This window comes from Vespa velutina, chromosome 2 (genome assembly GCF_912470025.1).
Source record: "Vespa velutina chromosome 2, iVesVel2.1, whole genome shotgun sequence".
Classification (NCBI taxonomy): domain Eukaryota; kingdom Metazoa; phylum Arthropoda; class Insecta; order Hymenoptera; family Vespidae; genus Vespa; species Vespa velutina.
The window spans coordinates 18,169,045-18,190,883 of record NC_062189.1 but is presented as its reverse complement, the minus strand read 5'-3'; the positions used below and the strand labels follow the sequence as shown (position 1 = coordinate 18,190,883).

At 26.7% G+C, this 21,839-nt stretch overlaps 6 protein-coding genes across 16 annotated transcripts; 3 read left to right on the top strand and 3 right to left on the bottom strand.

Moving 5' to 3' along the window:
- Positions 1–52: 52 nt before the first annotated feature.
- Positions 53–2,092, bottom strand: LOC124946595 (alkaline ceramidase). 3 transcript variants are annotated; one of them, XM_047487469.1, is made up of 5 exons: positions 1,825–2,092; positions 1,531–1,744; positions 1,127–1,283; positions 804–1,041; positions 54–698 (listed from the first exon to the last, which is right to left on the bottom strand). In XM_047487469.1, the coding sequence occupies exons 2-5, from the start codon at positions 1,621–1,623 to the stop codon at positions 377–379; spliced, it is 810 nt and encodes a 269-aa protein (XP_047343425.1). In that variant the 5' UTR covers positions 1,624–1,744; positions 1,825–2,092; the 3' UTR covers positions 54–376. The 3 variants fall into 3 exon arrangements, with proteins under 3 accessions (XP_047343427.1, XP_047343425.1, XP_047343424.1); XM_047487468.1 differs by having other exon boundaries at positions 1,531–1,696; XM_047487471.1 differs by lacking the exon at positions 1,825–2,092 and having other exon boundaries at positions 53–698; positions 1,531–1,666.
- A 168-nt stretch (positions 2,093–2,260) lies between these two features.
- LOC124946599 (probable small nuclear ribonucleoprotein Sm D2) lies at positions 2,261–3,184 on the top strand. Its single transcript, XM_047487475.1, has 3 exons — positions 2,261–2,423; positions 2,582–2,837; positions 2,907–3,184. Coding segments are annotated over exons 1-3 (363 nt in total). The 5' UTR covers positions 2,261–2,421; the 3' UTR covers positions 3,012–3,184.
- Positions 3,066–4,477, bottom strand: LOC124946596 (proteasome subunit alpha type-6-like). The gene is made up of 5 exons (XM_047487472.1): positions 4,318–4,477; positions 4,049–4,143; positions 3,879–3,960; positions 3,371–3,800; positions 3,066–3,277 (listed from the first exon to the last, which is right to left on the bottom strand). The coding sequence occupies exons 1-5, from the start codon at positions 4,391–4,393 to the stop codon at positions 3,220–3,222; spliced, it is 741 nt and encodes a 246-aa protein (XP_047343428.1). The 5' UTR covers positions 4,394–4,477; the 3' UTR covers positions 3,066–3,219.
- A 397-nt stretch (positions 4,478–4,874) lies between these two features.
- Positions 4,875–17,444, top strand: LOC124946593 (DNA repair protein complementing XP-A cells homolog). 3 transcript variants are annotated; one of them, XM_047487464.1, is made up of 6 exons: positions 4,875–5,175; positions 5,393–5,504; positions 5,642–5,766; positions 5,845–6,121; positions 6,213–6,370; positions 17,240–17,444. In XM_047487464.1, the coding sequence occupies exons 1-6, from the start codon at positions 5,018–5,020 to the stop codon at positions 17,295–17,297; spliced, it is 888 nt and encodes a 295-aa protein (XP_047343420.1). In that variant the 5' UTR covers positions 4,875–5,017; the 3' UTR covers positions 17,298–17,444. The 3 variants fall into 3 exon arrangements, with proteins under 3 accessions (XP_047343420.1, XP_047343421.1, XP_047343422.1); XM_047487465.1 differs by lacking the exon at positions 17,240–17,444 and adding an exon at positions 10,385–11,462 and having other exon boundaries at positions 4,877–5,175; XM_047487466.1 differs by lacking the exon at positions 17,240–17,444 and having other exon boundaries at positions 4,880–5,175; positions 6,213–6,618.
- LOC124946587 (3-hydroxy-3-methylglutaryl-coenzyme A reductase) lies at positions 6,936–20,461 on the bottom strand. Of its 7 annotated transcripts, XM_047487452.1 has the most exons (11): positions 14,791–15,234; positions 14,580–14,699; positions 13,365–13,703; positions 11,585–11,810; positions 11,341–11,452; positions 11,084–11,168; positions 10,535–10,832; positions 10,294–10,445; positions 8,784–9,324; positions 7,458–8,698; positions 6,936–7,391 (listed from the first exon to the last, which is right to left on the bottom strand). In XM_047487452.1, exons 4-11 carry the CDS (start codon positions 11,765–11,767, stop codon positions 7,280–7,282), a joined length of 2,724 nt encoding a protein of 907 aa, XP_047343408.1. In that variant the 5' UTR covers positions 11,768–11,810; positions 13,365–13,703; positions 14,580–14,699; positions 14,791–15,234; the 3' UTR covers positions 6,936–7,279. The 7 variants fall into 7 exon arrangements, with proteins under 7 accessions (XP_047343408.1, XP_047343404.1, XP_047343406.1 ...); XM_047487448.1 differs by having other exon boundaries at positions 14,580–15,234; XM_047487450.1 differs by lacking the exons at positions 13,365–13,703; positions 14,791–15,234 and adding an exon at positions 19,107–19,228 and having other exon boundaries at positions 6,937–7,391.
- Positions 20,462–20,681: 220 nt separating this feature from the next.
- LOC124946600 (U6 snRNA-associated Sm-like protein LSm2) lies at positions 20,682–21,838 on the top strand. The gene is made up of 4 exons (XM_047487476.1): positions 20,682–21,043; positions 21,142–21,209; positions 21,290–21,380; positions 21,505–21,838. The coding sequence occupies exons 1-4, from the start codon at positions 21,041–21,043 to the stop codon at positions 21,628–21,630; spliced, it is 288 nt and encodes a 95-aa protein (XP_047343432.1). The 5' UTR covers positions 20,682–21,040; the 3' UTR covers positions 21,631–21,838.
- Position 21,839: the final 1 nt, after the last annotated feature.

Genomic DNA, 21,839 nt, shown 5'->3' with positions numbered 1-21,839 from the left:
ATAATCGTAAATTCAATAAGCTAATTATTTTCACATATATATTTATATTTGATCTATTCAAGACTACTTTTTTTTTTCTATAAGTATATATGATAAAAGAGAATTTAAATAAAATTTTATTTTCAATTAAATTTGTAATAACTAATCGTAAAAAATAATTTCAATGACAAATATATCATCTCTTATATACTGCTCAGTATAACAATCTTACATTTAGCTCAAATATATAAGAACATATCTTTTATAAAATAGATATACAAAATATCTTATTAAGCACACCATTGTTCCAGTTTATTTTTTAATCTACTATTACTTTATTAATTTAGTAATAAATGCACATTATAGCCTTATAGATATTTATAATATTCTATATTAATTATATGTTGCTATTTGTATCAATTTTAACATAACTTTTAATTGTCACATATGGTATACCAAGTTCAAAATCATCCCTTGGCCAATATCGAAGTGTAGGCGATTGTTGTGGTCTTTCTTCCTTGACAGAAAAATAAGCAAAGAGTACTGCTGCTGTATAGCTTGCTATAAAAATGAATAGATGCCACAAAGCATGAAGATATGGGAAATTTAAATTCAGCCAGGTATCGCAGAATAAACGATCATTTAACCAACATGTAACAGCTAATATCCATACAGCACCACAACGGAGACCTAATCTATACACCCTCATTGATGTTGTTCTTGGGGGTGGAAGAAAAAAGAAGTATAGATAAAAAGAAGTAAGATAATTAAAATAAACTAAATATTAAATATAATCAAAAAATATGAACAAATATCAAGTATACCTTTTTAATTCTATTATCATAAAACCAAATGCAGGTATACCAAGACTCATTAAAGCAAATGCATTTAGTGCTGGATGTACTAATGCTAAACCAGTAGCTATTAAAGTCGGAAACGTAGCAAACATTGAAAAACGTTTTCTGTCATTTCGAAAAACATTTGGAAAATATCTTCTTGGAAAAAACATACAAAAACCTGCCATGTATACCCATAATATGGCTAACTCATCCAAAAGCTGGCCTGTAATAATAACAATTAACATTTATTGCAATTGATATATATATATATATATATATATCTTATTAATTTTTATTGCACATTTTACCTATTAGAGATAAAGTTGCATGAAAATAGGCACTACTCAGGCCCACTATCATAAGTAGAAACCATATTACATGAATTCCTGGATTTACAAATCTTCCATAATCACGAAAAAGATGCATAAGTACAGGTGGAAGTAATAAAAAAACTACATTGCTCAACTGAAACAAAAAAGTTTTTATATCCTTTATGTGTGTATGTGTGTGTGTATATATATATATATATATATATATATATATATATATATATATATATATAAAATAATTCTTTTATGATAAAAATGACAAAGGAAATATATCATGATGAAATGAATCATCCTTTTTTTGACATAAAGGTCTATAAAACTTATATATGAACAAAGAAAATTATTATTATAATAATATATCTTATATAAATTATATCACCAACCGTATTCATAAATTCTGCAATGCTGGGTGATATACTGTAATTTCCCTCACACCAATCTATTGGAGAACTTCCAGCTTCAAAAGGTTTCCACATGTTGATATTCCTTTGTTTCCAAATAATCCTCAGTTCAATTGTGCAGATTTATAATCATTTATATATTTACATTCTATATAGATAAAATTTGTTATATTTATATTTTATATATCGTATAGCTCTAAAAGATAGGATAAATAATATAAAGAATGAAATAATTGAACGTGATAATGAAATTTATTTTAACAAAATAATATCTACCTGACATAAAGAGATCACAAAACGCAAACTCCGACTGAACCACATAAGCGGAACTTAACACATTTATATATGGATACTATGTCGTAAGAATTCGACGAACAATAATATACAAAAGATTCAACATTTTATTTCTTTAGTTATTATATTTATTTTAAAAATCATAAAGAAATTAATAAGAATAACAATAGTGTTTAGAGTTTTGCGATAATGACAAGAACTGTCAAAACTATCGAACTTTATTTATATAATGTGTGTTTGTGTGTGTGTATATGTATGATGTGTATATATTATATGATCTCTTTCGCACAACTCTCTATTACATACACACATATGATAATCAACCAATGAGAGATAAGAAACGGTTTTCTTTTAAGTCTTATATACATGAAGGTGCATCGTGATAACAACGACATAACTTACATGAAAATAATTCTACATAGTCAATAGTCGAATAGTAGTCGGTCATAGTCGACTGTGAATTTGGATACGTTTAAACAACGCATAATGATATAAACGCATCGCCATAAAGAAGGCAAGCAGTGTACTTTTTTTTGGAAATTTCTTCAATTATTAAAGTTTACGAAGATTTATTAAAAGATGTAAGTAATTCGTATCGATAAAAATCCATAAGAATTTAATTGAGAAAGTAAATTTTTGTTTTTTTGCTTTGTTCAAATAGGTTATATAGGTATTGCAAAACATAGTATATATATGTCACGTGATAATATGTTTATTTATAATTTCATTTATTATTTAGGTCATCCTTAACAAAACCTAAGTCAGAAATGACACCAGAAGAATTAGCAAAGAGGGAAGAAGAAGAGTTTAATACTGGACCCCTTTCAGTACTAACTCAATCGGTAAAGAATAATACGCAAGTACTAATAAATTGTAGAAATAATAAAAAGTTACTCGGTAGAGTAAAGGCATTTGACAGACATTGTAATATGGTATTAGAAAATGTAAAAGAAATGTGGACCGAATTACCACGTACAGGCAAAGGAAAAAAGAAGGTAACTATTTTACATGTCACGTGTATTTTGTGATATCTATTAATTTCTTTGTATACTTAACATTTTTAGGCAAAACCAGTTAACAAGGATAGACTTATCACAAAAATGTTCCTCCGTGGAGACTCTGTCATTTTGGTTCTTAGAAATCCTTTGGCAACCGCCTCGGGCAAATAATTATTTAATCATTACACAATTATTCTTAGATTTGGTAAAACAGAAAAATAAATGTTTTAATATAAATCACTCGGATATGATGTTTATTAAGTTACTGATAAACCTTATGTATCATTTTTTGACATACATTTATTCAGAATTTTATAAGTATTGAATAAAATCAATGAAGCCTTTTTAATGTATTTATTAAGAACCTTATGTAAAATCATCAATCTTTCTCAGCGATTGCTGTTAAATGCTTATCAATTTCTTGTTCTGTCAGTACACTATAAAAAAAAAAAAAAAAAAAAAAAAGGAAAATAACAGATTAATATTAAATTACATATTTTATATACTAGATCATTAAAATATATAATTACCGGAACTTAGGATTGTCTTTCGATACCACGCCAACCTCAATCTCTGTTGGTTTAAAATCAACAGATAAAACCGTAGATAAACAAGTAATAGCTAATTGAATAGTTTCATCAAAATCGTAATTCTGTTTTTTCTTTAACTTTTTCTCTAGATAAGAATTAGCTTCTGTTTGTTTAGCGCCAACTGATATAGCTTTATATCCACAGAAATAACCAGCTGGATCGGCTTTATAAATACAAGGACCTTTTTCTCTATCATATGCAATAAGCATCATAGAACATCCCAATGGTCGCATTTCTGCATTTTGTGTATATACTTGACTGATGTCTGCAACACGCCGGCATAATGCATCTACGGGTATTTCATAACCATGTTTATATTTAAAATGAGCAGCTTCATATCTTGCTCGTTGTACTTGAGATTTACTATCCGCTGTAAAAAAAAAAAGAAAATATCATAGTTAATTATAATCTTCTTATAAGAAGAATATAAAAAATATGAATAACTTACCTATCATGCCTGTCATAACACAACCAATATGTTCTGTAAGCTGGAATACATGGGTAACACTAGAAGCATCTAACAACTTATCCTGTAATAAAAAGTTATACAAACATAGAATGAATAATTGCTCAAAGCTGATCTCTTATTGAAAATTTTTCTTAAAGAGGTTATCTTACAGGTACTTTCTTTTGTGTTGCAAAAACTGCAGTATCTACACCTTTTACAGCAACCGATGTTAGACCTCCTTGATTAATGGCTTTAAATGCATATTCTGTAAAAAAAGAAATTCATAAAATAATTATTAAATAAGTTTGAAAAATTCGAATACGCCATGTCATGATACAGTAATGTAAAAACTTGAAAATTTTTATTTTAACTTTTATGAAAAGCATAATAAATTTAATTTGTATCATTATATTAAATAAAATATTTTTTTATGACTTACCTACTTGATAAAGCCGACCTTCTGGCGAAAAAATCGTAATGTGTCTATCAAAGCCTGCACTGCTGCCTCGCGCCATGTTGCTAATGACAAAATTTCATGGATATATTCAATGAAACGTCAACTCATGCTACCAATCGTTCGTTCTGATCAATTTACATCGAATGTTTATTATAATAATTATACTTTTTAATTCATATTGTAATACATAACTAAAATTATTATTATATATTTTATTATTAAACTTTTGATTTGTTATAATTTTGAATTTAATGTAACTTCTAATTTGATTTAATTTTTGTCCATTAACTGTGAGCGCAATGAGCGTTAGATATATTAAATTATCTTTAAGCAAGAACAATTTTTTTTTTCTTTTTTAAGAAAATTAAAAATTCTAAAAAGTTGTAATTTTTTATATTTTATTTAAATTATTATTTTTTTTTTTTCTTTAAAATTGTTTATTCATTTAAATCTATCGAATAATTTCAACTTTTATCTCTACTTTATAATTTGTCCAAATATTATCTATCGCAGGATATTATTTTACCACGAGAGTTTAGAATCTCAAGAAGACAATATTGGCGCGTTCTATGTAATTCGTTCAGTGTATTAATCTTAGGCCATTAGGACGGATTAGTATATACGAACAGTATATTAACATTTAATAAGCCGTTTATTTTTGAAGAATTTTTAATGCAATAAAATGTCGATTGAAAATGCAAATAATAAAAGTAATTCCATTGAAAGTGAAGATGTATCATCCCAAATGAAACAGGAACTTAAGGATAGAGCTGAAAGAAACAGACAGAAGGCATTATTGTTAAAAAATTCTAAACTTGTAGCTCATCCATATGCAAAAGGGTATGCGTTTAATAATTAATATTAATTTAATTTAACTTAATAATTATAATTAATTTTATATTATAAATATAAATTAATAGAATCAAATAATGGTTAATTAATCTTTACAATTGGTGTTTCATTTTATTTAAATTTGAACTAATATTTTTTTTCTACATTATCTGTGTTTATTAAATGTGACCTTTACTTACTTTGTTGTTATTTTGTCTTTGTAAAGTGAAAATGATGAATCTTCCAAGGGTAGAGCAATAAAGGTTCAAGGAAAACGTGTTGTTGATAGCGGAGGTGGATTTCTTATAGAAGAAAATGACGAATTGGAACAACAAATGGTAAACAATTTATAAATTAATAATGATCTATAAATATTTCTATTTTGTTCAGGATCTTCTATTTTTTTTTTTTTTTTTTTTACAATTAATCCGATTTAAAAATACATTGGAAATATCTTTTTTTTTTTTTTTATTAGATAAACATCGTAACAGAACCTGCACCCTTTATCAGTTCATTACCTCATTGCAATGATTGTAATAAAGAATTTAAAGATTCTTATCTTCTTCAGACTTTTAATTTGGAAGTATGTGATGCATGCAGGTATGTAATATAAATCAATATTGAAATAAAAGATGTATTGTTATTATTATAAATATTTTAATCTTTTTTTTTTTTTAGGGATAGTGAAGACAAACATTCTTTGATCACCAAATCAGAAGCTAAACAAGAATATTTGTTAAGAGATTATGATTTTGATAAAAGAGAGCCAGCATTAAAGTATATCGTTAGAAAAAATCCTCATAATCCACGTTGGGGTGAAATGAAGTTATACTTACATTTACAAATAGAACAAAGAGCTTTAGAAGTTTGGGGCTCAGAAGAGAAATTGTTAGAAGAAAAAGAAAAGCGTGATTTGAAGAAAGAGGAAACGAAAATAAAACATTTTAATAAAAAGGTAATTCTATTGTAATAATTTTTTTTGCAAATTTATTTTAATTTAAGTGAAATATAAATAGTAATATTATATTAACGTTTATTTAATGTAGATTAAAAGACTGAGAATGCAAGTAAGAAGTTCTCTCTACAATAAAACGACAAAGGCCAATCACGTTCATGAATTTGGAGAGGAAACTTATAATGAGACTGATGATACGTATTCCCATACATGTTTGTCATGTGGATATGACGAAATATATGAAAAAATGTAATGTATTACTTATGCTTTTATTATTAGGTCATTATTATATTATTATTCATATCGCATTAAGAAATATGAAAAAGAAACCAAAAATATCAATGGTATCATACATTTTTATATAAAAAAAAAAAATTAGTTCTAATATCATTTGTCCTGAAACGAGGAAATTACAAACATAAGTAAATGAAAACATTAAAATCTCAAAATATATTTAGAAACATTATTATTTTTATATAGTAGTGTAGATTTTTACATTTTTTATTTCGCACATAATTATTAACATACTATACATAATGTACATAATAATTAAACCGTTTGTTTGTTAATATAACACAGCATTTAGTTACAGTAAATCTGTTTAATAACATATATTAAAAGTATAATTATATTCGACCTATTACACAGTGCAGTCTTTATTTGATAAAATTAAGACGAAATACCATTTACTTAAAAATATTGCACTAATATCTTTAAAATAGGAATTTCTATATATAAATTATTTATGTCTATATTCTGATTGTGATAAAAAAGAATAAAATATGAATTTTTCATATACATTTGTACATGTGAATTTATGAATATAATATAATATTATTTTATATTCATAAATTTCACAGATCATAATAAAAATCTAGACATAAAATAATACGATACTAAACAACAGAAAATAATTATACTTTAAGTAAACATTTTATGTACATTAGCGTATTTGCTTTTATCTTTAGGCTTATTTTTCTCTAAAAAAAGTTTTTTGATGTTCTATTGTCATGTTCATCTTTTATAGGAAGAAATATCTATATTTTAACATTGTATTTCTTTGGGAGACAAAAAATAATGTGAGAGTTCATACAGTATTACCTTTTTTTCTTCATAATCACATTAAAAGGTATACCATAAATAATGCTAAAACTTACTTTAATATTCTGAACACTGTTTTGGTAAAGGTAGTGATATACTTGGTACTGATAGTTTTTCTTCTTTAGTACTTTGCACAATGCTCATTGGATTACTTACTGTTGTCGATGATCTGAAATCAATATTATTTCTTAGATTATAGTATAGCAAATATTATCAAGAAATTTAAATAACATACCTGTTATGCCTAAGATGACTTTTGACTAAATGTCCAGCTGTTAGAGCAGCCAATAGAGATAATTCTCCTGCAAGCACTGTAGCACAAACTATTCTTGCTAGTCTACTGGCATTTTCACCAGGTTGTTCTATATTTGCTCCTTTCACACCTAACATAGCTAAACACGCACTTTGTGCTGGAAGTCCTGTTCCACCTCCCACGGTGCCTATTTCAATACTTGGCATTGTGCAAGAGACATATAAATCTGTACCATCTGGTCCCCATGGTTCCATCAGTGTCATACAATTGCTACTGGTCACATTTTGTGCAGGATCTTGTCCAGTAGCTATAAAAATGGCAGTCACTATATTCGCGGCATGAGCATTAAATCCTCCTATGCTACCCGCTATTGCTGATCCTATCAAATTTTTGCTTATATTGACATCCACTAATGCATGAACAGATGTCTTTAGTACATTTGTCACTATTTCTGATGGCACCACTGCTTCACAAACTACACTTTTACCTCTACCTTCAATCCAATTTACAGCGGCTGATTTTTTGTCTGTACAGAAATTACCACTGAGAGATAAAACTTCCATATCAGGGAAATATGATTGCACTGTCTGTAGAGATTTTTCTGTTCCCTTTGAAAGCATGTTCATTCCCATAGCATCGCCTGTTTTGGCTACGAAGCGAATAAATAAATGTCTTCCTGCATTTCGTACATGGATTTTAATCAATCTAGCAAATCTGCTAGTTTGATCAAAACTAACTTTCATTTTTTGAAAGTTTTCTTGAGTTTGCATCCATGACATGGCTTCGCTTGCTCTGACGATGTTCGGAAACCGAACAACCGGTCCTCTTGTCATACCATCTGCTAATAGACGGCTTGTTACTCCGCATTTTAATAATGCTCTACTACCACGATTAGTAGATGCCACTAAACAACCTTCGGTCGTAGCCATAGGAACGTGAAAATATTCTCCATCGATTAATAAAGGTCCGGCAATGCCAACAGGTACTGGTACATAACCAATAACATTTTCACAACAGGATCCTAGTACTTTTGAGTAGTCATAATTTTTATATGGTATTTCCAATAAATCATCAGTAAAATTTCCAGTAGTGCTTAATAAGAGTCGTCTGATACCGACACTCCTTTCCATATCTCCAACAGCTTTTTCCAATTGATATGCAGGTATATATTTATTTTGTACTAAATTAATGATTTCTGTATCCGTTAGTGCGTTTGTTCCAAGCTAGAAATAAATAAGGAATATCGTTTTACAATAATATTTATTAATAATTAACAAAGAAATTTTACTTATTTTACATTTTACTTACTTCAGATCGATAAATTTCAAGACACTCTTCTAAATTTCTTGGTTCAATATGCTGGTGTGATGAATCTTTATTACTTGATGTATCCGTAGAATTCATTTTTTCATCAGTTTGTATTTCTTTATCAACAAGTTCTACGTTGTGCTCGTTTATTACTTCTATCCAATCATTATTTATTTCGGATAATGGAAAGACTGATCGTTGAATAGACATTGTACCTTCGAACCGTCGCCTTAATGAAACATCCATCTTTTCTGTAGTAATAGTTTCTGATTCTATTGTGTTCTCTGTATTATCTTCTTGGAATCTCAATTGTTTTGCTATGTCTCCTTTATCTTCAAAGAAAATGAATTTAATGGCCAATGCCAAAAGTAGAATTAATATAACTATATTTTCCGCACTAACTGATAACCAATTCATTAAATATTCTTTAATCTCTGAATGTTTATCTGTTTCGTTATATGCGTTTACTACAATATGTGAGTTGGTTGGAATTGCACCTTCCACTGTATGCTCACTTCCACTACTTTTAAATGGCCAACGGCTGCAACCAAAGAATGATGAAATATAGAATACAAATATAACAATGAAAAATATAGATATCTACATTTAAATACTACATTAGTATATTCAATTATAAATTGGATGTTCACTATAAGATACTTTGTTTATATATAGGATGTTCTTCCATCAACGTTTTTTCTTAAACTGAAGTAGACTTAAAGAGACGATAGTAACGTGACAAAAGATACTAGAACTATGTGATATTTATTTTTAAACTCTCATTTTACTCTGTATAGAATGCCAATACATTTCTCATGTAATATTTAAACTTACTATGGATCGACATTATATTTATATATATTATTTTTCGATATGACTTTTATCTGATGTTATTTTTATCATTTTTTCTTTTTTTAAAAAAGAAGAAAATCATAAGATCTACGGCGTATTTTTGTATTGAAATCTGTAAATATTTGTAAAACTGACTGTAAAAAAATCTTGTGTATAGAATACGGAAGTTTAAACTTAAAGAGTTAAAATAAATAAATATATATATATATATATATATATATATATATATATATATATATATATTTATATATATATTTTAACTTTTATATATATATATATATATATATATATATATATGTATATATATATATGTATATATATATAGTTATTCACACTAGATTGTAAAATCCCGCGAAATATGTAGAAATGTTCGAAATATATCATATTTCACAATGACGTTAAACCATTCATTGAATATGAACTAGATGTATACCTATGTCAGTGTCACAATGTGAACCTGACCCGTTAAATTTAAGAATAAATACTGCTACACAATTGCAAACGTAGAAATGTGTGTAGCAAAGGTTAGAGATGGCCGCGATAACTTTTTTCCTTTCTTAGAATTTTATAGAGAGCTTACTGTGTTATATTCTGAAAGATTGCGATGTATGAAAGATAGATTATTTTCAAGTTAGAAGAAAATTTATTGTTAAAATACCTGTTTGCATGAACCACGAATAAACCAGCAATCATAATTAATTTAACACGTTCTACTACAGGATTTGGTTTTTGTTCCTCTTCGTTTATAGAATACATCATAAAAATCTTATCTGCAGTTAATGGACCCATAGTGTGACTTCCTCGAGAAAGCTGCAGCAAATGTGAAATGTTAAATACGCGCTTGACATAAATATTATAATGATCAAGAGTTTTTTGTTTTTTTTTATTCAAATAATTACCTCGAGAATGAGTGATAAGCACGCGGGATAGAATGTCAAGAACACAACGTAATTCACAATTGCACCAAGACATGCAAAACTGCAGAGCGTCTCTAATCGTTTAAACCCTGATAAAGAGCCTATTCCAATGAGAAGTGTTTCGACTAGAGTATCCAATGTTATGGTTGGACCCAAAAGAGACATACCGCGTGCAATATTAGTGCGTACTTCTTCTTGATTTCTTGAACTTAATGCGAACTGTGCTAATATAGCAGCTTTCGAAAGATCAATCAATAATAAGAAAAAGAAGAGTGCATCCCTATAAATAAACAAATTTTTGCATAAAGAATTAAGTCGACTACCTTAACTGAAATATATTTTCTTATTCCCATCATTACGAAATACTTGATATATAAAATATATGAGGTATAACAATTTAGAGAATTGTGATGTCAAAAAAAGAAAAAAAAAAAATAAAATAAAATAAAATAAAATAAAATAAAATAAAATAAATCTAAACGATTTGTTTATTACAATAATGTATTTAATTTTATGATATAAAGAACTTACTTTAGATCGAAGATGCTACGACCAAAATTTACGACACTAGATGTAAATATTACGCTTGAAAAAATTATAAATAAGCCAGCGATACCTGCACATAAAAAAATAATTAATAAAATCTTAATATCTATATTTATTTATTCAAATGGAATATTATAAAAAAAGATTTTTGTTATAAAAATTGTCGTTTACATTTAATCTTTAATATGCATAAAAGTGAAATTTTATAAATAATATCGAATTATCATTATAAATTTATTTACCTAATATATATTTTGAACCGAGTTTCTGAAGATTTCGAAATTGATGATATGTAAAAAGGATTGCGAGACATCTTATTATAGTCATTACTATAATTTCCACAGCGTTCAAATCCTAATCGATCAAAAATACATTTTATTGAAAAAAAAAAATATATATATATAGTATATATATATATATATATATATATATATATATATATATATATATATATAACTATTAATTTTTGTAATACTATTTACTTACGTCAGGGTTACATCGACCATGCCGACAATTTACTGTTACTGGTAGAACATCAGCATCGTGAGTTTGTCCATTTCCAGTATCCATGTTCAACATACAAGCTGTTAGAGTCAATGTTGTTACAATCACCTCTAATGGATGACTAGCACAAAACCTGCCATGTACCTCAAAGAGTTTTGCTAACATTTTGTCCAATTTTCTTTTTCTTTTTTCCTTCCAATATCCAAATCTATAAAATATATTTTCAGTATCAAGATTAAGCATTTGAAAGCATTTTACTCGAAACAAAAAACAGAAAAAAATAGAAAAATTACGTCAATTCTCGAGTAAGAAAAGAAAAAAGAGTAAAGAAATAAAAGGTGGATACAATGTAAAAACAAATATAATTAAAAAATAAAAATGGAATGTCGAGAATAAAATTAATATTGATATATTATTGTGATCTATTACATTATGTAATATTGCATTTACGAATGGATTGTTTTATTTTATGAATAATAAATTTTATGAATAATAAATCTTATGAATAATAAATGAGCAATAAGCGAAAAAATATTTGAAAATTATGCATAATAAACTGAAACAGAAAAGGAAAAAATAAAATCAGGACATGCAAGTTTTTTAAGAGAATGTTTTCTTAATCTAATTTTCTTAATATAATATACGAAATAAAAAAAAAGAATAGAGTAAAAAATGATAAAATTTTCTAATTGACATCGATTAATGAATGGAAATCAAATGACATTGATTACCAAAAGAAATTATTTATCTTTAATGAATGCATTATTAATAACCTGTTTTATAACATAATGAATAATTATAAATATTTTACTAATTTTTCTTTTCAATTATTCACAAAAATAAAAGGAAAAGAGAAAAAAGTAATATTAAAAAAAAAAAAAAAAAATCGCACAAGTATAGTATCGATCTAGAATTTTATCATTCATTATTTTCTTACGTATAACTAGAAAAAAAGAAAAAGAAATACACGTCTGTTGAGATCGGTGACTTTCGAATAGTTAATAAAATAACTCTTAAGATAAGACTTTGTACATAACTAATTAATTAATTATCTTTTTCTCATGATTAACACGTTCCGTGCCATGTGTACCACCGGTGGTACACGTTAAACTTGATCTTCAAATGGCTTGGCACGGAACGTGTTAATGATGAATATTTAATAATATTTGTTATAACAAATTTAATTCAAAAATTTACTAATTAAGTTGAAACAACTATTTCGAAATTTATAAATATAAAATATTACGTGTCTTTTGACTGTTTACAAATAAATAAGAATAAATTATAAAACATAGAATTTAGCTATAAACGTAGAAATTGGCATAGAAATCTTATTACTATTAAATTTTATATCTATTTTAATAATGAATATATATATATATATATATATATATATATATATATATATATATATATATATATATATGTATGTATATTTGCATGATACTATATTTACGAACAATTATGTTTAAATGAATATTAAAAAAAGAAAACAAAAAAATAAGGAAATAAAAAGAGCAATTTAATTTTTTAACCCTCAAAAACGCGTAATTCAATGAAAGCAATAATATTAAAAAAGAAAATTACACAGCATCTGGCGTAATTGCGTTAAACCGCAAAACCGCATGCATCTCTTATACGTATACAAATTATTTTCGAGAATTATTACGTTTTCTTATATATATATCATATATGTAATATATATATATATATATATATATAAAAATAATATATTTTTACAAACACTTTCTTTGACATTCACCTTTTACACAAATGCAAATGTTGCAATGCCTGCAATTGAATGTCGGACTCACTCTCACTCTTACCCTCCCCCCCCCTCTCTCTCTCTCTCTCGTTCACTCTCACACTTTATCTTTTTTCCTTTTATACACACTTTTCCATCTAACGTTTCTCCTTCGAACGCTTACGAGAACAAGTCGGGAGAGAATGAGATCGTTTTTTTAGCCGAAGAGATTTTTTGAACTTGAACGGATCATAGAAATATAATAAAAACAGACTTTCGATCGTGTGTTCCACTTTTATGCATGACCTCGCGAACAAACGACGTTTATTTTCATCAATTTTCTTCTTATAAACAGATCTGATAAAAGAAAATAATTATTTTCTAATAAAAACATTACTCATATGCGGATCAAAGAAAAAAAAAAGAAAAAAAAAAGGGAGAGGAGAAAAAAGCTCTCGACTTTTCTATGATGAGATGCATATACAGAGTGTCATGTAAATCATGATACAAGCGACCGATTGATGATTTTACATGGAGAGATAGTTCAAAAAAGCAAAAAAGCAGAAAAAAAAAAGAAAGAAAGAGAGAGGAAAAAAGAATAATATTTTTTTTTCATTTAAAACTTCGTTTTCGAGAAAAATAAGTTTGAAGATTAGTCGGGTACACGTATATTAATTATTAGTTCTTAATCATGTTGCTTTCTATTTTTCTGGTTTTTTTTTTCTTTTTTTCTTTTTCCCCCTTCTTTTTCGACGATTTTTTAATAGGATTATTATAAGAATACGTATAAAATATATTAATACGTAATTGCGGAAATACAACAACAATAATGATATAATCAAATTCATCGTTCTTGGAAATGAAATGTTCAACAAACAAATGTTATTCTTTTGTCAAAATTCATTTTTGGAGGTAAAATCACTATCCAACGTCGCAATTATCATGCTTTTGACAATACTTTTTATATATATGGATACATACACACACACACACACATACATACATACATACATACATACATATATATAGATAGATACATATATGTATATAAGAAATAATAGCACGAAAATTTTGATTTAATTCCCTTCAATATATATATATATATGTTTTAAGATAACTTTTCAAAAAATAAACTGTTTCGTAGAAGCTCAAAGTTGGCTCTTAGAAGAGAAATATATATATATATATTTCTCTCGTTTTCTCTCTTCCTCTATATGATACGTTCATACTAACCAGTTTCGTCCACTTTACTGCTGACAAAGATGACAAGACGTCCACCTCTCAAGAACACTAACAGAAACCTTGATTTTTATGTCTTCTTTTTTGTCTTTCTCTCTTCTCTTTCTTTTATATCTTTTTCGAATGAAAAATAAAAAAAATTCACGATGATTTTTACGTAAAATCCCGTTAAACGATGGATGTCAAAGAGCGCGCGAAAACTCACGTGCCGGAAAACTCTCGTAGACTCCTCGTCAAATTCTTACTTTCGTCGAAAGTGACAGAGAAGCGATCTCGAGGGGAAAGAAGGGAGTAAGAGGTAGAACTAACAAACGCAATCGGATAGAAAGTGGCAAGGTGAAACCGTAAGACGACACTACACGGTCGAAGAGAACCGAAAGTCTTTTTCGAATGAACGTGAATTCGTAAGAAACGCTGTCGCAAACAACAACGACGAGGACGACGACGATGGCGAGGATGATCTATAACGCGACAAATTAAAAGGCACAAAGACAAAGACGTGGACGAAGACGAAGACGAAGACGAAGACGAAGACGAAGACGAAGACGAAGACGACGATCAACGGACAACGTCTGCACTCGAGCCAACGAACAGAAATGAACTTATACTGCCCATCGCATCGAGGTCTCCTTCATTGATTCTCTTTTCTTCTCTTTCTGATTCTCCCCACCATTTAAAATACAAAAACCAAACGGAACGTTTGATTTTCGGGGATATACATGAAAGTTGTTGCCAGTATTTATTTACATTTTTTTTTTTACAGTGAAATTCATACGATAATTAAATCAATCGTTTATGTTTTTTCTATTTCTGGCTTTATTATTATATTAACAAAATTTAAATGTTTGAAATAATTCTTAACCGTTGGCCATCAAAGTATATTGATAAGTCATTTAAAATAACATTGTGAAATGAATAGAATAGAAATTTTGTAAATATATTATATCTATATAATTATATACATTAAATATAATTTACCAGATATAACTATTAACTTATCGAAAAAAAAAAAAAAAAAAAAAAAAAAAAGAAGGTTAATGTTTATTGAAAAAATATATATTTAAATTATACATTTATTTTTATATATTATTACTTAATTTTGAATTTCAAACTTATTATTTTAGTTGGGGTTGGTCTTTTAATATAGATCCGATATTGCATTATCGGCAACAAAGAAACAAAAAAAACAAAATAAGTAAAATTAAAATAAGAAAACATGAAGGAGTCATTTTTCTTGTCAATAACAAGATTAAATACCTTTTTTCTTATCGTGAATTAATTAACACAGATGAATAAATTTAAAAACAAATTTTATGGGAAAACTTTCAGTAATGACACATTTTTGAAAATAGTCTTGTTATTTGTTTTTCTTTTTCATTTTTTTTCCCCCTTTTTTTCTTTTGTTAATATAATCAAGCATAGATGTTATAATTGTACAACGAGTGAAAAGTGAATTTGTGTTTATATATTTTAATTATCAAACATGTATAAAATTTCCTAATCGATAGTAAATGCAATTGATAAGTATGTTACTATACTATCTCGTTAGAGCTAATAGTGAAAATGAAACTTATGCAACTAACAGGACGCGTTTGCCATTAAGAAAGAAAGGGGAAAAAAAAGAAAAAAAAAAGAAAAAAAAAAAGAAAAAAAGAAAAAGAAAAAGGAAGAATGTAGTTAAGCGATAGTTTACTATGATTTTTTTATTTGCTAATGATCCAAAAGGAAAAAAAAAAAAAAAAAAAATGTATGTGAAGGCCATCATATAATATCCTTTCTCTTTGTGTTTATTCTTCGTGAAAATTATTGTTTGATTCATAATCAACGACACAAAACGTTAGACGTAAAAAATTTAATTATGCCCTATTCAATTTCGTCAAAAATATTTCATAGCAAATAAAAAGAAATTTCTCTTTCTAAGATATATAATAGATCGCGCGCGCGCGCGCGCGTCTCTGTGTGTGTGTGTCTGTGTGTATGTCTTAGAAATACATCCGAAAGTTTTTCTCGCGCTTTCTCTCTCTTAAATCAAGTTCACGGTCTAAAGAAGATTAGAAACGGACGTAACTATTTCCCAAACACAGAGAATATTTCAAAATAACTCCTTCGTTCTCTCCGTCCTATCTTTTCGAGAAAACCAAAATAAGAGCTTTGTCGTCGTTCTAAGATATTCTAAATTCATCCGAAATGTTTATCCTAAACGCTTACGTACGTGGTTTCCGTGCTTTTGTATGGAAAGCAAAGATCTGGATGGTAAGAGAAACGATGAAAGAGAAGAAAAGAACGATAAAAGTAACGAAATCCATAATCGAAGATTACGTAATCATGAAAATTTATACTGATTAAACACTTACTGCGGAATAGACGAACATTTATCTTTTCGAAAAACCATATGATCGAAGAAGACACTATCAAACGTATAAAATAAATTATACGTTAACCTTCCCCTATTATTCAATAATTTTGTTCTGTCGAAAAAAAAAAAAAAGGAAAAAATAAAATAAAAAAAGAAAAAAGAAAAAAAAAAAGAAAGAAAAAATTCACTCATTCGAAAGTTATAATAGAATCATTAATATTGGTATAATTAAATACTTTAATTACTCTTTTTTCAAGACTTTTTAAGCTAATTTTTCTTTTTTTTTTTTTTTTTCCAGATTGCAAAACTACAAGCTAAACTTGTACAATTATATTATTAAGTTTATCATAATCTGAGGAAAAGGAAAAGAAAGAAGTCTCGAAAAGTCGATTTTTAAAATTATTTAGGAACAATAAATCCATTCTGTATACGTATAATATCTATTATATGTAACTATATATTTATTCATATAAATGTATGACGTCAGATTAATATGACATTACGGAGGGTTAACCAATAATTCATCATTTTCTTGATAATAATTACGTGTAAGTTAATAAATAAAGTTGATATGACTTCTCGTTAACAAATCAAATAACCCAATTTAAAGTTTCAAATGAATTTTATGATTAGATTCAATTATTTTTTTCTTTCAGGGTTATCCAATGCGTAGTATACATATCAATATGTCTATTACATTTTTATCTTCTTTGAGATAAGATATATATTTTATGAAGAAAAATATAATTGAATTATATTTACAATCAAAATAGGTATCATACTTAATTTTCTGAAACTAGAAAAAAAAAAAAAAAAAAAAAAACTCTAATTAGAAAACTAGAAAAATTTCTAAAACTAAAATTAGAGTTACGAAAAAATATGACATTGGTATATTTCAAAATACAACATCGTTATTATGAAAGAAACTATATCGACAAAATCGATAGATTATATCGTTAATAATTTATGAAATAGAATTTTCTTAATGATAATATATAGAATGTTGATTTTATTTAAATGTATGAGTCATAAATGATGAAAGAGACTAAAGAAAAATCAATACGAAAGGGGGAAAACGAAATATGTGACTTATGTTGACGACGAATATATAGTTAGAATGGCGATATACATTAGATCGTTTGAAAAGGAAACTTTCAAAATGTCTATACGTTTGAACGAGACTGATGACCACGATAAAATTTGAGTAGAATCTTTTTTTATCTCTTTCTTTCTTTCATTTCTTGTCTCTCTCTCTCTCTCTCTCTCTCTCTCTCTCTCTCTCTCTCTCTATCTATCTGTCTGTCTTTCCCCCTCTTCCTCTCTCTCTCTCTCTCTTTCTTTTTATTTTGGGTACACCTTTATCGAAGTAAGCTGACTTTTCCCGGAACTATTTGAAATACAAGGAAGGTTACTCCACGCTTCGAGCCATGCATCTTTATCATTCTAATCGTTATTATAATAGTTTATTCTTTCTCAATCGAATCGTCGTTATTCAACGTTATATTACGTGATTGTAATTTCAAGTAACGTTAAATAATTCTTTAGTAAAAGAAAGCAGCTAACTATGTGCCAGATATGACGAATATACAAATGAATTTCTCTTCTATGTTCGATATATTTTTGAGATATATGTATAAAAGAAAATAAATTTTTAAAAAGATTAAAAATTTATTGAATAAATTAATAAATTTTGAAAATTATCACACATATAAATTTTTCATTTACTTCCGACAATCCCTTATAAATTTAAATTGTGGTATATTTATCATATTAATATAAATTGAAAGAATTTTTATTTGAGGAAATATTTGCAATCTCATTAAGATCCATTAGTCATTAATACAAATTCATTTGCATTTTTGGCCAAACCTTAAAGAAATTTCTTTGTAAGAAATTAATTTAAAATCAAAGCGCGCGCAAAAACATGTGACGTTATATACGTAGATAGATTTTATCTGTAGTTGCTCTCAAAAAACGTGCACGTCATACATTAAACCCTCGAACAATATTATAAACACATTCGTAGAAATAATAAAGAAATAATCATCGATTCATATGAATTAATTGCCCCCCTAAAATAGATAAACAGCTATGATTCACGTAACTGTTCAACCGAGAAAGATAAGATACAAACTCTATTACAATTAATAAATATATATACTTACTAAATTTCTTTGATATATATATATATATATAAAATGACGTCGATGAGATATTGCGAAACAAGCACATGAAATAGTTACTTTAGTAAGACTACTTTTTCTTCCGCTCAAATGCTTGATTAACTACAATTTTGTCAACACTCCATGTATATATATGTTTTTACCTTGAGGAAACTATTTTATTATCAGTTAATATTTGTTAAACTTATCTTCAATGTTTTTAAGTATGTAGTTTCCCATTACAATTAAAAGTAATTTTACATTATCTTATTTAAAAAGAAAAAACCTACGTCATATGATTATCTTTGTTATGTAATAATCGTCTACATTATACATACAGCTCACTGATTAGCTTTTTTATAGCATTTATTTATTATTCATCCATAATGTAGTTCATTTTTCTATAATTCATCTTTTCTTATTCATTATATCATGTATATTTCAAATATGTTTAATTGTATGAAATGAAAGGTACTTTTTCATATATATATTTTATATTATCAAAACAGTAATAATAAAATTAATAATGATAATATTATTAATTTTATCAATTCTTTTATTAAATCTATCAGTTATTTTATCAATCAATGACATTGCTCAATTTCTATGATTACACTTTTATGAGGTATCTAATTAATTTATTATTCTTAAATATTTAAGAAAAATATAAATTAATGTTAGTGTTGTAATTGATAATAAAAAAGATTAAAAAATTTCATACTTTAATATGATATATGTATCACAAATATGGAATGTAATATATGGAATATAAAATTGACCAAAAGGAAAACTTAGTATGTATCACAAGTGTAGCGTATAACATTAGCGACAAAAATAATCTATGTGCATGCAATTTTTACACGTTGCTCATACAATTATAAGAACATTTTTTTTACATATAAATCATCATTTTGTCAAAGATAATATTCATTCTATGATAATAAGATAAGTTTAAAATGATATACAATATCTTCACATGGTTATTGTAGTATTAATATTTCAACCATATACATAACAATACTTCGATAACTTTGTTATTGTAAAAAAAAAAAAAAAAAAAAAAAAAAAAAACAAAAAATTCATATGATAATATTGAATTGTTGTCATGATTAGTTTTCTGATGAAAGTATTAAAACACGAGGAAAACTATTTCTGTATAAACTATATAATATTGACAAAATTTTAATTTTCAGTAACACTCTTACCGTTTTCTTTCGACGTATATCACTCAGCCAATCAAAGTAATATCGTCAAATAAATATTGATAAAATTACTTCTTTATATTTTTTTCCTCTACGTTAACCATTTTATGCCTACAACACGAAGACGCCTAATCGAAACGTTGGAACTCGTAAAAATTGAATAATAGTGTCATGTAGCACCTCTGGCGATTGCATGATGTACTAATATTTTACTACGCCTTCCCAATTGTTAAAGAAAATATTTCAAATTTTTATTTACTTTATTCACTGTTATAAGATATTAATCATATAATACATATATCCCTTATATTTAATTTACAAAATAATATAATTTTACAAATTATAACAAATGATATAATTGATCGTTTATTTATTTTTAATAAAATATGAAAATGTTAATATCGAATAAATCAGAAAAAGGTATCTGAAATTAAAATTATTACATAGACATCTTATCATATGTCGATGTGGATGATTAAAAGAGCTCTATCTGTACAGTTTAATAGTAAACTAATTTAAGAAAGTTAGCGCGCGTTTTCCGTAAAGTTTGGCGGCCCTGATGAGAGTGCAGACGAATATTATACCGGCATCATTAATCTAACCTTATCTTGAGACGTCATGACAATGACTTCATTCTAATTTATTGATTTTTTCTTATAAACAACGATAAATAGAATCCAAACGATTAAGACAAATAAAATTATCTATATTTGACGTTATTAATTCCATATAAAAATGGTAAGTTCGAATTTAAATTTATAAATATTTGAGAACACATAAAAAAAACCAAATATTATAATATATAAAATAATATATATATAATAAATATCTTTTAGTTGTTCTACTCATTTTTCAAATCCTTAATTGGAAAAGATGTAGTCGTGGAATTAAAAAATGATCTCAGGTAATGTTTATTCCAATTTTTCTTTTTGTCTAATAACAACAACAAGAACAACAATATACAACGTAGATATACATTTGCAGCATTTGCGGTACTTTACATTCTGTGGACCAATATCTTAATATAAAATTGACCGATATAAGTGTAACAGATCCAGATAAATATCCTCATATGGTATGTAATATTAATTAATGATATTTCATTTCAATTGTTTTTAAATGATAATATTCATCTTTATTTTTTAATTTTGTTTTTTTTTTAATGATCATATTTATTGTAACAATGTGTTACATTTCAGCTATCAGTAAAGAACTGCTTTATTCGTGGATCAGTAGTACGATACGTACAACTTCCTGGAGATGAAGTGGATACACAGCTTTTGCAAGATGCGGCCCGTAAAGAAGCAGCAGTTCAAACAAGATGACATGTTTTTCTTTTGAAATATCTTATTATTTCATTGATTCATTTTATACAAACTATATTAAAGATATCAATTAATTTAAAAATATAAACACATGGTTATTGCATATTTTTAAGTTCTCTCCATATATATTGTCTTTACATGTACAAAAGCAGGTTTAAAAGAGATATTTAAAAATGTTATTTTTACAAGTATAAATTTATTCAAAGAAG